At 35.5% G+C, this 14,576-nt stretch overlaps 1 protein-coding gene and 2 long non-coding RNA genes across 3 annotated transcripts; 1 reads left to right on the top strand and 2 right to left on the bottom strand.

Annotated features, from left to right (window-relative positions):
* Nucleotides 1–2,190: 2,190 nt before the first annotated feature.
* LOC136242706 (uncharacterized) lies at nt 2,191–3,469 on the bottom strand. Its single transcript, XR_010694619.1, has 2 exons — nt 2,966–3,469; nt 2,191–2,904 (listed from the first exon to the last, which is right to left on the bottom strand). It is a non-coding gene; the product is annotated as an uncharacterized lncRNA (long non-coding RNA).
* Nucleotides 3,470–3,512: 43 nt separating this feature from the next.
* LOC136246493 (uncharacterized) lies at nt 3,513–8,637 on the bottom strand. The gene is made up of 3 exons (XR_010696489.1): nt 8,432–8,637; nt 8,277–8,373; nt 3,513–5,395 (listed from the first exon to the last, which is right to left on the bottom strand). It is a non-coding gene; the product is annotated as an uncharacterized lncRNA (long non-coding RNA).
* A 1,253-nt stretch (nt 8,638–9,890) lies between these two features.
* LOC136246381 (probable outer membrane protein pmp20) lies at nt 9,891–14,572 on the top strand. The gene is made up of 2 exons (XM_066037772.1): nt 9,891–14,492; nt 14,537–14,572. The coding sequence occupies exons 1-2, from the start codon at nt 9,891–9,893 to the stop codon at nt 14,570–14,572; spliced, it is 4,638 nt and encodes a 1,545-aa protein (XP_065893844.1).
* Nucleotides 14,573–14,576: the final 4 nt, after the last annotated feature.

Genomic DNA, 14,576 nt, shown 5'->3' with positions numbered 1-14,576 from the left:
CTCTATATGATCCCTACTGTACTGTACACTGTATGATGAAAACTCTTGTGGCTGTGATGTTAAGTAACTGGTAGATCACAGTGAGGCTTTGAGATGGATTAAGTGTCTAATAGTCACAGCATAAAGCTCAGAGGTATCGGCAATGAAGTAGCGTACACAAATATTCGAAACGAAATTGGTACATCCTTGTGAATTTCCATGAAAAGCAAAACAGAAGTTGTACTGTTGTAATAATGTTGTGAGCTAAAAAGTAGAGATCATTAGATCATTTAGAGTGTTGGCTACTACATTGATTGAAACTTATTAGCTGTAGACAGCCATAAATTAGTGGTTAATACATAATAAATTTATTGGACTATGTGGCTGTATCCAAAGACCATACAAGTAATGCTCTGAACACAGTATAGAATTGATGGCTAAATGTGTAATAAAAAATAAAAAAATTAATGAAGTAGGTTCCATTGATAAAAAGTAGTGAAAGAAGAATGATGGTAGCTATACTATGTGGTAAAATTCCTAATTGGCATTTAACAGAGAAATTATTGGTAACATGCTAATGTAGGGATTTTCCACATCTGTATAGCTATGTTGCAATGTAGAGAACAAGTATAATGCAAAAAGAATAGTGCAAGAGTGCAATACACCTAGGCCTTACAATGGTGGATCCAGGATGGGGCATTTGGGGCAAATGCCCACGCCTCAACCCCCTTGCCTTGTGGAGGAGCCAGTCATACATCTGATTAAAATAGCTACTAAACTTTATGTCAGGCCAAGAAGCTCATGAAAACATGTACATTTTACTACCAATTTATTACAAATTCGCCTTAATCCAAAGCAAACCAAAGTCAAACTAACTGTAAAATTGTCACCCAGCACCTTCGTGCATATTAAGCTCTTCTAAAAATAATTACCACGTTTGAGACATTCAGAGCCTCTTAATCAGCTTTAAGACTTCACAACCATCTGAAAAGGCCAAAATGGCAAAAATCAACAGTGATACACTACTAACAGGTGATTATTTGTTGCTTCAAAAGTGCAGCACTGAACTAGAGAACCTGGCTCTCCCCAACCACTTACAACTCAGCCTGTTTGTGCCCCTCCCCACTGCTTGAAGTATCTTAGTTTACTACAGTGGTATATCCCCAGTATATGGAACAGTTAATTGTTTTTTTTATTTTAGTAGTTTTTCAGTAAACCCGCATTCACTGATGTTTTACTGAGAGTTTAAAACTTAGTAAAATAATTATGTTCCATATACTTAAGTTTACTGACATTTTACTTTCAGTATAACTACAGTAAGGCATCTTAACAAATTAGTAAACTAAGAACCTTCAAGCAGTGCCCCTTGCCAGCTCCTGGATTTGCCCCTGCCTTATATACCATAACAATATATACATAATAAAAATACTTTGCTAGTATACAATAAGGGTGCAGGTATTGATGATGTTGAGCTATATGGTCTCATTGCTATAATACTCTCCTGTAGTTCTAGTATTTTAAGTAGTCATTTAGTGTTGGAGTTGCAAATGAAGATACTGTATTTTACATAATTATGATGCATGATTTCATTAACCTCTTTTTCCATAATCAGATTATAAAATTCAATGTTTGATGTTAAGTACTTTGTTCATCACACTTTGAAAAAGTGTCACAATATTAGTGGAAACATGGAGTCAAGGAGTCTGGGTATACATTTTATGCAATTGTTGTATCCTTAAAAAACTTCACTTTAAAGTGTTTACTTATGGTTTTTTTTGGCTTCCAGTTGGAGTGACCACCTTTAAAGTCTTGGCAAGACTTTAAAGGTGGTCACTCCAACTGAAAGCCATTGAAATTGTCTTGCAGTGGTGAAATGCAGAGACAAAGGCCCTTAAACCTAATAACAGTTGCAAGATAAAACACTAAGTAAACAAAATTCCTATACTTTATATATTTTGTAGCCATTATAGACATATCTACTATCTGTACTTGTACTCCACAAATATGCAATACTAATGTAAGGGACGATAAGTAAAGCACCACAATAAGTCACACAGTTCCCACTTCTATCATACACTAAGAATCATTATGAGTTTTGACTTACATGCCCTTCAAATCACCCAAAAAACATCCTTAGTCTCCCCCCCCCCCTGTTAGCAGGAGTGTTCTCACGCGCAAGCTGGATGCTGCTACTTAGCCAGGAAGACCGTGAAGAGTAACACAACAATCAGTATTAAAGTTTAGCAACACAACACAACAACTACAATGTAGAAGTACAAGCCAAAAAGAACCAAAACTACAAAGAACAAAAGATGTGGCCTATTACACAGATTAAAATTCCTATACAAAACCACGGTAGCTAAGAATCAAGGTGTGAATAACTAATTCAACAATGAATAGTTTAAAGCTAATACATACATTAAGTCTAAGTGTGTGCATGTGTATGCATACAGTTCAATACTCCTCCTCACTTGACTTAATGCAGTTCAAGTATTCCAACTTTCTCTCTCAGCTTACAATGCTGCTCACGTGTCAGACCTTTAGTCATCATATCAGCGGTCATGTCTCTAGTTGAACAATAATCTAATTTGATAGTTCCATTTGCTACTTGTTCACGAACAAAATGATGACGAATGTCTATATGCTTTGCTCGCCCATGAAATTGGGGATTCTTAGCCATCGCTATAGCAGATTGATTATCTTCAAATAGTAAAGTTGGACCTTCATCCTAACTCTTTTTCTAGTAGTCGTAGCCATAAACACTCTTGGGCAGCCCCAGATAATGCCACATACTCAGCTTCGGCTGTGGACAGTGCTACACACTTCTGCTTTTTACTGCTCCAGGAGATTGGTCCACCACTAAACATAAAAATGTAGCCAGAAGTTGACTTTCTGTCTGAAGTGTCACCAGCCCAGTCTGCATCACTGTACCCAATACATTTGTCTGAACCATCTTGTTTGTAAAGTATACCAATATTGATAGTACCTTTTAGATATCTTAAGACTCGTTTCAGGGCTGTCCAGTGGTCCTTCTGAGGATTTGAGTTAAACCGAGCTAAGCTGTATACAGCAAATGCTATGTCTGGTCTTGTACTCACTGCCAAATACATGAGACTTCCAACGGCTGACAGGTTTTCAGCCTGATTAACTGGCTCAGTTTGACTGGTTGCAGGTTGAAGTTTCAAACTGACATCTGCACTCCATACAGGCATCACAAATGTCATTATTGACAGTAATGACATTCAAAGACGATTACCTACAACTGCTAGCATGGAAATTTTAGTCCAATACTTTAAAATTAAAAGGAATAATGTTGTCTTGGTGTGTGTGCATATTTGTTTTTCTGCATCCACATGATCAAAATGTCTTATAGTAAAAGCATTTACTGTGTGAAAGCCGAAGGCTGTATAAAACCTGTGTTAAACTTCACAAAGATAGCTAACTTGTATTAAAACTCACCAATAATATCTTACCAGGGGCGGATCCATGGGGGGGGATTTTGGGGGCTGAAGCCCCCCCCCCCCCCCCCCCTTCATATTTAGGCTTTACTTGATCAATATGCTGAGTATTATAATGAAATTTTGTCTTAGCATAATTATATGATCACTAATAATACAAATATTCATAAAACCGGGTTACCTTATAAACATCTTTTCAAGGTATTATCAGTGGATTTACGCTAAAGTTTATGTAACAAGGACCCGGATCAGCATTGGAGGTGTACAAGATCGAGATACAACATTCACTGGAAACATGTAGTTGGTTCTGTTATGGAATTTTTCCAAATCTGCCTGCACCTATACATACAATGAAGTGCATTGGTCTGTTTAAAGGGCTTCATTCATCTACTTGTGTAGTTAATATATATGGCAATACTTAATTCAGGTACACAATTTCCCTGATTGAAAATGCTCTCAGATTCAATCTTATATTGTTCAAATTTCAAAATTTTCCACTTTCAACCTTCTTATTCTAATATGCACCTATTCAGTGTTGTGCAATTGTGAGAGGGGTGCATCATGTACTTGGTTGTCTGTACCTACCCAAACTTTTCCATTGGCAAAATGCTTAGATAGCCATACCTATAATCTAAAGGCAGTATATAAAATATCTACAGGCAGAAAATATTATGAATTTTATGTGGAAATGTCTCCAAATTGCAGTATTTTAGCATCTATTTTTCAAAATTTTCCTGGGGGTCATGCCCCCAGACTCCCCTAGTTCTTCTACCCAAGAGATTAGTACCTTGAGTTAGCCCCCCCCCCTTTATAAATCCTAGATCCGCCCCTGCTTACTGCAAACTTGGTTGATTAATATCCTATTTGCTGAAAGGGTAGTTTTAACTGAGTGCCTTTGATGGATTTATGTTGGGTAGATTACTAGAAGTATAGACAATAAAAATTACATAAGAATATGTTAAGTTGTCTCTTCCGTCCCACCCTCACATTTCCTGTAAAAGTGTACCATCCGTTGCATTATATTCCTTTCCAAATATTTAATGGAGCTAAACCACACATGTATGCTCTCGACACCTTTACTGTCACCACTAATCATGTGGTTAGCTGAAATATTATTCTTCTTGAGAAAAATCTACATCAGTTTTTATAGCTGTTATCCCAAGGCTCAGCTCAACTTGTACATACTATAGTAGTCTCAACCTGTATAGCATTGCATCCATATAAAAGTTGTATAATATACTGCTTTATTATAAGCACCTGTACTGTACACTTGCACTGATATCTGCATATGTACTAACTACCAGGGTATGTGTACACATTGTAAGTATTTACTCCAGTGTTTATAGTGTTGTAATTGACCAATTGTCATTGTTACTATTTTATCTAAGTGAACAAATTGGAAGCTACTTATAGCTACATTAAGATACCTGTATTTCAGGTAGTTACAATGGACCATGAATGCCATTATTGATTCAATAAAGTGTTGGAATGTTGTAAACAACTTTGTGGTTAGGCAGTTACATGAATGATAACACTTGAATATTATTATTTCATGGTCCAATAGCACTTCTCAGAACTAGTTATATAATATTATGCAATATCCACATGATCAGTCAAAATTGACGTACAATATTCTCACATGCTCCCTGCACTCTATCACTTTTGGTACACATTTCTTATAGTGTATACAATAATGGCTACAATACAGTAAATTATACAGTCACTACCTCATCACACTACAGTCAGAATACTGACATTAAGTCTTTGTTGTGTGAAGATAAAACTGTATTGTATGATAGAGAACATAGCAGGATTGAATAAGTAAGATGACCAGCAATAGTTAGTCCAGTACCACTTATATTAAGGAACTGAAACTCACAATCAATTCTAAAGCTGTGTAAATGTATGAACAATGATTGTCACCTCACGTTTATCCCATGATCGATATTTAGATGTATCTATAGTATAAAGCAAATAGACAAACATGAGTAAATTAATTTAGCAAATAATAGCTACAGCCATTGCCCATTGTTATTTGACAGTTATATAGGTACGTGTTGTTTAGATTATATCATATTATTTTCATTGATAGTAAATCTATTTTCAAGGTACTACCAAACCATTTGAATTTTGTAAATAACTTTGTGGTAAGATAGTTTCTTAGATAATTGTACTGAATATCATTATTTCTTACTTGGTTAACATTTCTCATAACTATAGTCATGCCCATTTAATTTAAGAAGTCACTCAGAACAGACATGTACATAAAAGTATAAGCTACAGCTTGCAGTCTCTGCTATAAACACATCACACCTTTTGAGTATTACGTGCTTTAGTGATAAATTGCTTCCCTTCTAGCTATAATATTTACTATAAAATTACTGTATGTTTACAACATGTTTACTATAATACACATTTCACTATATTCTATCATATGTATGTTACTCTTATGTAACTTTATAGTACAAAATTGGTGCAGTTGAGAGCAAAATAACAACCGTAATAAAACTGGCCTTCAATTCATCATTGTAACTCCTATTATCCTATTCCTCCTTTATTAATAGCAGCCACTGTTGATATCACTTTGATAAGTTTATATATTTTGTGTGCGTATGTGTGTGTTAACCTTTATGTACGAGTGTAGTACTTCATTACCGTTCAGTAAAGACTTGTCATAGATGGTAGAAGACCACAAGTATTAGCACTTACAGCCATACATTACATGGCTATGCAGCTATCATAACTACAGTACTATCCCATTGTGAATGAAAGTGTCAATAAGGAACAGATTATGATGGTACATAGACTTAGGGACCCACCAATTACGCTCATTATTTTACCTATTATGCTAAGCTGCCCACTTAAAAAATTTACTTAATATGCATATGCTTTAATTAATGCTCAATATTTACCTATTATTATGCTCAAATTACATAATTTTCCATGTACTTTTTTTATTTTTTATTTTAAACTTTTTTTTGTAAGCTTGTTTCAGTTGTGACTTATGATGAAATAAATAAGTGCCTGCAATTTATTTACTGTACTGTTGCTGTACAAATAGAATTTATTCCTGTGTATGCTCAATATTTATTATTATTATTATTACTAGGACCGCGTCACATATAACCAAGTACATACACCAACGTGACAGCCCCCCGGTGAGGCTATTAGGTGGTGAATGCATTATCCCCAAATCAACTCAATATGTCACAGTAGTGACAGATATAACACTATAGTGGCATCGTAACTAAAGGCCACCAGTAGCTAAGTGCCAGTACATCATTGGTGTGGTATAAATGGCACAGTGATGTGTACAAAGTATATGTATACAAAACATACAGGAGAGAACTATACATTATTGCAGTATTGTATGCAGCAATACATTATAGGCAATATCACCATGCAGATAAAAATTATTAGCCAATATACAGCAATGCATATCAACATCAACTAGAGCTAAGTAAGGTTCATCAGTGATGTAGCAATGGCACAGTGATGGGTGACACACCATAGTTATGCATACACAACTTTCAGGAGATAGCTACACAATGCTGTAGGCGTATGCAAGCCAGATGAACCAGATAAAGGAAGACAGCCAAGCCACTAGAGCCTAGTAGCTACGCCAGGTGAAGGCAAAAAAGATTAAGCACGTATTGAATTGCCTGACACCAACACAAAGAAAGTTCGCCATGCCAGCTGCACAAGACAAAATTGTTTACTTGTATTTTATATGTAACTGTAAGCTTATTGTAAAGAGCGTGGCATATGTCAGTTTAATGTTTTCTTGTATTGTTTATTTACATGAATCAGTGAATCCACTGGCAGCTGGCATGGAGACTTGAGATGTTACAAACATAAAAACTTACTTGTAATCTTCTTGTTTACACAAGTGGCTTCTGGCTCTCCTGCACGGGCATCACTAATCTTCTTCGCGCAATATGTAAGTAATTAAGCAAGGGTGTGGTACTGGGCGTTATATAGAATTACACGTATGGTCAAGTCATCAGCACAAACAGGAGCGACGATTATACGTTTGTGCCTTCATTCACAGGCGAATCTATCCCCGGTTAGTTCATGTCTCTAGGCCTCGTAGTTTTCTCAAACATTAATTATTAATTATTTAATTATTTATTTATTTATTACGTAATTTTAACCGCGTTTCGTATTATTCTTAGTACTTGGTTATATAATTATATTACTAGGACCGCGTCACATACAACCAAGTACATACACCAACGTTGCAACCTACCTATTGGGCAAGTATAAACAGTGCCATAGGCAGCACTCAGAGCAGTGTGTGTGTACTGGTGGAAGTGATACATATGCATACGTACACAGGCAGGGGAGTTTAACTGGCATCAGAAAACCACAATACTAAAGCACAACCTACACAAAAACCAAGTTAAGTTAACTATATTGAAAGTAACTATATATCGTAGGTGTGACGTGTCTCTGAAGATGACTCAGCAGTGAAGTGAGGCTTTGCAGAACAAGGAATATGATGAAGGCACAATTAGCAATTGATCCCGATCAAGCCAATATGACACAACAGACTGTTGTAACTAGAGGCCACTGGTGATATGCCAGTATATCAGCGGTGTGGCATTGGCACAGTGATCACAGTCTATAATATTATACATACAGCCATGCACAACATACAGGAGATAGTTACACATTGTTGTATATGCAGCACTGCATCGGCTTCTTGTTTAGCTATTATAGACTCACAGTAGGGTAGTAGTTAAGCCGAGTGGAAAATAATTCCAGCCGCTAGCAAGCCAGATGAAGGATGAGGATGTATAATACAACTACTGGTACAAGTATTACATTACTTATTACCTTGTTGTTCCAGCTGGTTGTTTACGAGCGCATCAGCTGGTATCCCAACTGGTCATCAGCTGGTTGTTCACTGCATGACGCGCCTGGAGCGCATATCCTGCATACAAAATATACAGTTACAAACATTTAAAAATACTTGTAATGTTGTTGCTTACGTGTAAGGTGGCCTCTGGCTCTGTTGTAGTCACTCCGCGGACGTTTACTAATCGTCTCCTTCGAGCAATCTGTAATTAAACAAGGGTGTGGTGCTGGGCGTTATATAGAATTACACGTACGGTAAAGTCATCAGCACGAACAGGCGTACTTATTATACGGTTGTGCCTTCATTCACAGGCGAATCTATCCCCGCTTAGTTCACGTCTCTAGGCCTCGTAATTTTCTCAAACATTATTTATTTATTATTTAATTATTTATTCATTCATTCATTATTAATGATGTAATTTTAACCGCATTTCGTATTAATCTTAGTACTTGGTTGTATAACTAGGACCGCGTAACATACAACCAAGTGCATACACCAGTGTGACAGCCCCCAAATGAGGCTATTAGGTGGTGAAGGTACAATGGCCAAATCAACTCAATATGTCACAGTAGTGACAGATATAACACAATAGTGGCATCTTAACTAAGTAGCTAAGTGCCAGTACATCATTGATGTGGTAATGGCGCAGTGATGTGTATGCAGTATAATTATGTGTATAAAACGTACAAAAGAGAACTATACACTATTGCAGTATTGTATACAGCAATACATTATAGGCAACATCACCAGATAAAAATTATTAGCCATGCAATATACAGCACAGTATTAACATCAACTAGAGCTAAATAAGGTTCATCAGTGGTGTAGCAATGGCACAGTGATGGGTGACACACTATAATTATGCATACACAACTTGCAGGAGATAGCTACACAATACTGTAGGAGTATGCAAGCCAGATGAACCAGATAAAGGAAGACAGCCAAGCCAGCCAGAGCCTCAGAAGCGGATCTAGGATTTATAAAAGCACTGATTTCTAATATTGTTGCACTGTGGTTGAAGCACAGACTGTAAATCCTTGCTTTGTCAAAATGCATTTCACAGAAAAGATCAATATACTCTAATAGAACAGTCAGCTACCTGATAATTTTATTATAATTACTGACTGTTCTATTATTAAAGTATATCAATATTTTTGTGTGATATGTATTTTGATAAGGAAGAATTTATAGTACTGCACATTTCTGCCTATTATGCTCATTCTTAAGCACCTATTATGTTCATTATTATGCCAGCATAATCAGTGGGTCCCTATCAACATAGTTGTTTTAAAAGTTTACTGCTTAGTAAAATCAAATTGGTGTATAGCTATCAGGCCTAGAATCTGAAGTAATAATGTACAGTCCTTGTTTTCCACAAACATGTTTATAACTATCATTGACTGAATGTGTACATTTATCATGACATCATCAGTATGACATCATATCCTCTTTGAAGCTATAAATATCAGTAACTGAACTACAAGTTAGTATTTTTGTTACCAGTTGATACAAGCATGGAACTCTTAAACATTTCCATAGCTGCTGTTCTGCTAGTGTGTTTGTTCAGCCAAATTGAAGGAGCTACAAAAGTGATGCCGGATGATCTATCTGATACTTCTCAGAATAGAAGTGATGATTTTGTTAGTGGCTCAGGTGATTTAAATGAGAGAGGTCAGGATAAACTTCCCTGTTGTGCATCTGGAAACTTTACCTTTCTTTCAATTGATGACATTCTAAATAACATCTCCAGTAATAACACCACTGTTAACATTGCAACTGATGTTGAGTTGCCTTCTATTGTGACATTAGAAGGTTTTGAAAATATCATGATAATAGGACACAGAAATCCTGTTGTAAAGTGTAATGATGTTGGTGCTGTAAAGTTCATCTCCTGCAATAATATAACCATTAAAGGTATCCAGTGGGAGGGATGTAGCTCTAAAGATCATCCAGGAATTGAATTCTACAACTCATCCAATGTTTCTTTTGAAAGATGCTCATTCCATAACTCCAAAGGAAGAAGTGTTTTACTTTCAGAAGTGCCTGGAAATGTGTACATTAACAATTGCAATTTTACACACAAAAATAAATACAGTGGACATGGAGCAGCTATACATTATTCACCAAATACTAACAGCCATATTCAACACAAGCTAGCGGTCCAAAATTGCAAATTCATTTCCAATAGAGCCACACAAAGTGTAGTTTATATTGATGGCTCAAGTAGCAGGATCCCTGGTCATGTTTACATACAAGACAATATGTTTGTCAACAACACAGGAGTACCAATTTACATTTTAAATACTAATCTTCATATTAGGGGAAGAATGTTATTCAAGGGTAATACAGCAAAGTCTGGTGGAGGAATTTATAGCAGGAACTCCACTGTCATATTATATGATAAGTCTGATGTAAATTTTATTAGTAACTCTGGTACAGAAAATGGTGGAGCTATTTATTTAATTCATTCCAGGATCATCTTTTGGGAAAACTCAATAGTGACATTTAAGGACAACAGTGCAAGATATGGTGGTGCCGTATCCAGTACTAATTCCAATATCACATTTGATGGTAACTCAAGTGTAACATTTAATAATAATGAAGCCAGTGATGATGGAGGAGCTGTATATTGTTATGATTCATCTCATATCACATTTGATGGTAACTCAAGTGTAACATTTAATGATAATGAAGCCAAATCTGGAGGAGCTATATATAGTTCAAGAAATAGTTCAGTATCGTTTACAGGAAATTCACTAGTAAAATATTTTCATAACAAAGCTCTACGTGGTGTAGCTATATACTCTAACACAAGCTCTCCAGTCAAATTTGATGGAAATTCAAATGTAAGCTTCGATGAAAACATTGACAAGTATATACAAGCTGTTACAGCAGTATCTTCTTCGAACATTACATTTGAGGGAAATTCATTTGTGAGATTCACTAATGACAGAGTTCTTATATTACTAGGAGGTAAAGCTGTACAGTTTGACCATATGCCTTGTATGATATACAATGAAACAAACTATGATCATAGTGTAAGCAAATCTATTCAACATATATTTTACACTGCCCCTAACACATCTTTAACTGGAAATTCAACAATATCCGTTTGTGATAATTCAAGTCAATCTCTTGTCAATCTTACAAATAATTTAAGCAATGCTATTGTCTATATAGCATCTGATATTACAGTGACTACCATAATGACTTTAAAATTCTTTGAAAATGTTACAATTACTGGTCACAGAAATGTAGTAATAAACTGTAACAGTGTTGGAGGATTAGAGTTTGTTAACTGTAACAATGTAACCATTTTTGGTATAAAATGGCAAAGGTGTGGTTCTATGAACAATGAAAAGAGTACTTCAAACCCTGGAATTATGTTTTACAATTCATCAGATATTTCAATGGAAAATTGTTCTTTCTACAAATCAACAGGACAAGCTGTTGTGCTGTCTAATGTATCAGGGAACATTACCATTAGCAGTTGTAACTTTACACATAATAATCATTATACAGGTCAAGGTGGAGCTATTCATTACACACCTAAAACCAGTTTTATATCACAACTTATTATTGAACATAGCAACTTCTCCTTCAATAGCATTGCTCAAAGTGTAATTTACCTTGATGGATCAGCCACTAAACACTTTTATCACAATTCAGTGCAGAATTCTGTCTTCATCAGCAACCAAGGAGTACCCCTTTACATTTTTCACACTAATCTTCACCTTAGTGGTAACGTATTGTTCAAAGGAAATAAAGCAAGAACTGCTGGGGGCATTTACTGTAACTATTCTGCTGTGATATATGATGACAAGTGTATTATAAAGTTTGAGGGAAATTCTGTTGAAATGTACGGTGGAGCTATCTACCAAACTCATTCCACTCAATCTTTTGAAGGACATTCAGTTGTAACATTTATTGGAAACAGTGCTGAAGATTATGGTGGTGCTGTATTTTCTGAAATGATGTCTAACATTACATTTGATAACTCATCAATCATAACATTTACTGATAATAAAGCCTCTGATGGAGGAGCTGTGTATTGTCGATATTCAGGTATCACAGTTACTGGAAGATCATCAGTTGCATTTAATGACAACCATGCCTCAAATTATGGAGGAGGAATTATATTTGAGTATTATTCTTCTATTATTAATCAAGGAAGCTCAGTGATAACCTTTAAAGGTAATAGTGCAAGTTTTGGAGGAGCTGTATATTCCAAACAGTATTCTGATATCAAATTTGGTGAGAATTCTGTGGTAGAATTTCTGGACAATTATGCAGTGAGGGATGGTGGAGCAATACTGTCTTACAATAACTCTAATATCAGGTTTGATGGTAACACAATGGTAACATTTGATAGAAATTTTGCTTGCAATGGGACAACTATACTATCCAGTTATGTATGTCAAATTTCTTATAATGACAATTCGTCAGATTTAGTTGCCAACAACACAGCCACCAGAGGTGGAGGAGCTGTATACTGTGATGAACATTGTGGTATCTCATTTGATGGAAGTGCATCAGTAGCATTTACAAATAACAGTGCAGAAACTGGTGGATCTGTACACTGCAGTAACAACTGTTTTCTAATATTTAAAGGACATTCAAATTCAACTTTTATCCATAACACAGCCACACATGGAGGAGCTATATATTCCACTACTATGTCCTACATTATATGTGAAGAATATTCCAATATTACTCTTGCTAACAATTTAGCTGCACAAAATGGTGGAGCCATATCATCTACTAATGCCTCTAATATCACTTTTATTGGAAATTCAGTAGTTTTGTTAAATTACAATGTTGCCAATCAAAATGGTGCAGCAGTGTATATTTTTTCCTTCAGCAATGTTATTTTAAATAAAAATTCCAATATTTTGCTTCAAAGTAATTCAGCAATGAAACATGGTGGTGCTGTGTATTCTTCTGATAACACTTCTATTGTGTTCAAAGGAATGTCAACTGTTACATCAAGAAGAAACACAGCAAAGTATGGTGCAGTAATTTACCTAAACTCACACTCAACCTTGTCATTCAAACAAAACAGTAACATAATATTTGATAACAACAGAGCAAACTTTGGAGCAGTTATAGCATCATTACATCTTAGTACTATCATATTTGGTGACAATTCTATTGTGTCGTTTAACAACAACACAGCCAACACCAGTGGAGGAGCTGTATACTGTGATAAACGTTGTGGTATTTCATTTGATGGAAGTACATCAGTAACATTTACCAATAACAGTGCTGAAACTGGAGGAGCTGTACACTGTAATGACAACTCTTATGCTATGTATAAAGAAATTGCAACAGTAACATTCATCAATAACCGAGCTATAGATGGTGGAGCTATATATTCTGATAAAGTATCTTTCCTTACCTTTGACCAAAACTCTAATGTGTCCTTATGTCATAACACAGCCAACGAAAATGGTGGAGCAATATCAGCTGTTGGTGAATCCAACATAACTGTTACTGGACATTCAAGAGTGTTGTTCAGTAGTAATGTAGCTATGCAAAATGGTGCGGCTATTTATTGTAATGTTCTGACCCAAGTTGTAATCAGTGAAAATTCCATTGTTGTTATGCAAAACAATCAAGCAATGCAACAAGGAGGAGCTATTTATTTAGAAGACAATTCCATTGTTCTATTTGAAAGTCGATCGTATACAATACTTCAAAGTAATAAAGCCACAAATGGAGGTGGAGCCATGTGTTTTATTCAATTTTCAAATATTATTATTCATGAAAATACAAGCATGGACTTTATTGATAATTATGCATCTATTGGAGGAGGAATAATGTCTATAAATGGATCTGATATCACATTGAATGGAACGTCAAGAGTTACATTTAACAACAACACAGCTACCACATTTGGAGGAGCTGTATACTGTCATGAACATTGCCATGTCTCATTTGATGGAAGTACATCAGTAACATTTACCAATAACAGTGCCGAAAGAGGGGGAGCTATATATTGTACTAATTGCTGCCATACATTGTCTGAAGGAAACTCCACATTGAAATTAGATCACAACAAAGCTGTACATGGTGGAGCAATATACTTATATCACAATTCCAAACTGATCAGCATGGACCACTCTAATATCACATTTCATACTAATTCTGCTCAACAACAAGGAGGAACTATTTATATTTTTGATAATTCAGAAGTGAGATTTAATGGAAACTCTCATATTACATTTACAAATAATAGAGCATTGCAGCTAGGAGGAGCTGTATATCTGGTTGATAAA

Source organism: Dysidea avara, chromosome 2 (assembly GCF_963678975.1).
Source record: "Dysidea avara chromosome 2, odDysAvar1.4, whole genome shotgun sequence".
NCBI lineage: Eukaryota > Metazoa > Porifera > Demospongiae > Dictyoceratida > Dysideidae > Dysidea > Dysidea avara.
This window is presented reverse-complemented; position numbering and strand designations above follow the sequence as displayed.

Excerpts from the sequence above, each read along its gene's own strand:
- LOC136246381 (XM_066037772.1), top strand. The coding sequence starts at position 9,891 with ATGCCGGATGATCTATCTGATACTTCTCAGAATAGAAGTGATGATTTT. Across the intron at positions 14,493-14,536 it reads ATATTTTTGATAATTCAGAA|AGCATTGCAGCTAGGAGGAG; the intron begins GTGAGATTTAAT and ends TACAAATAATAG.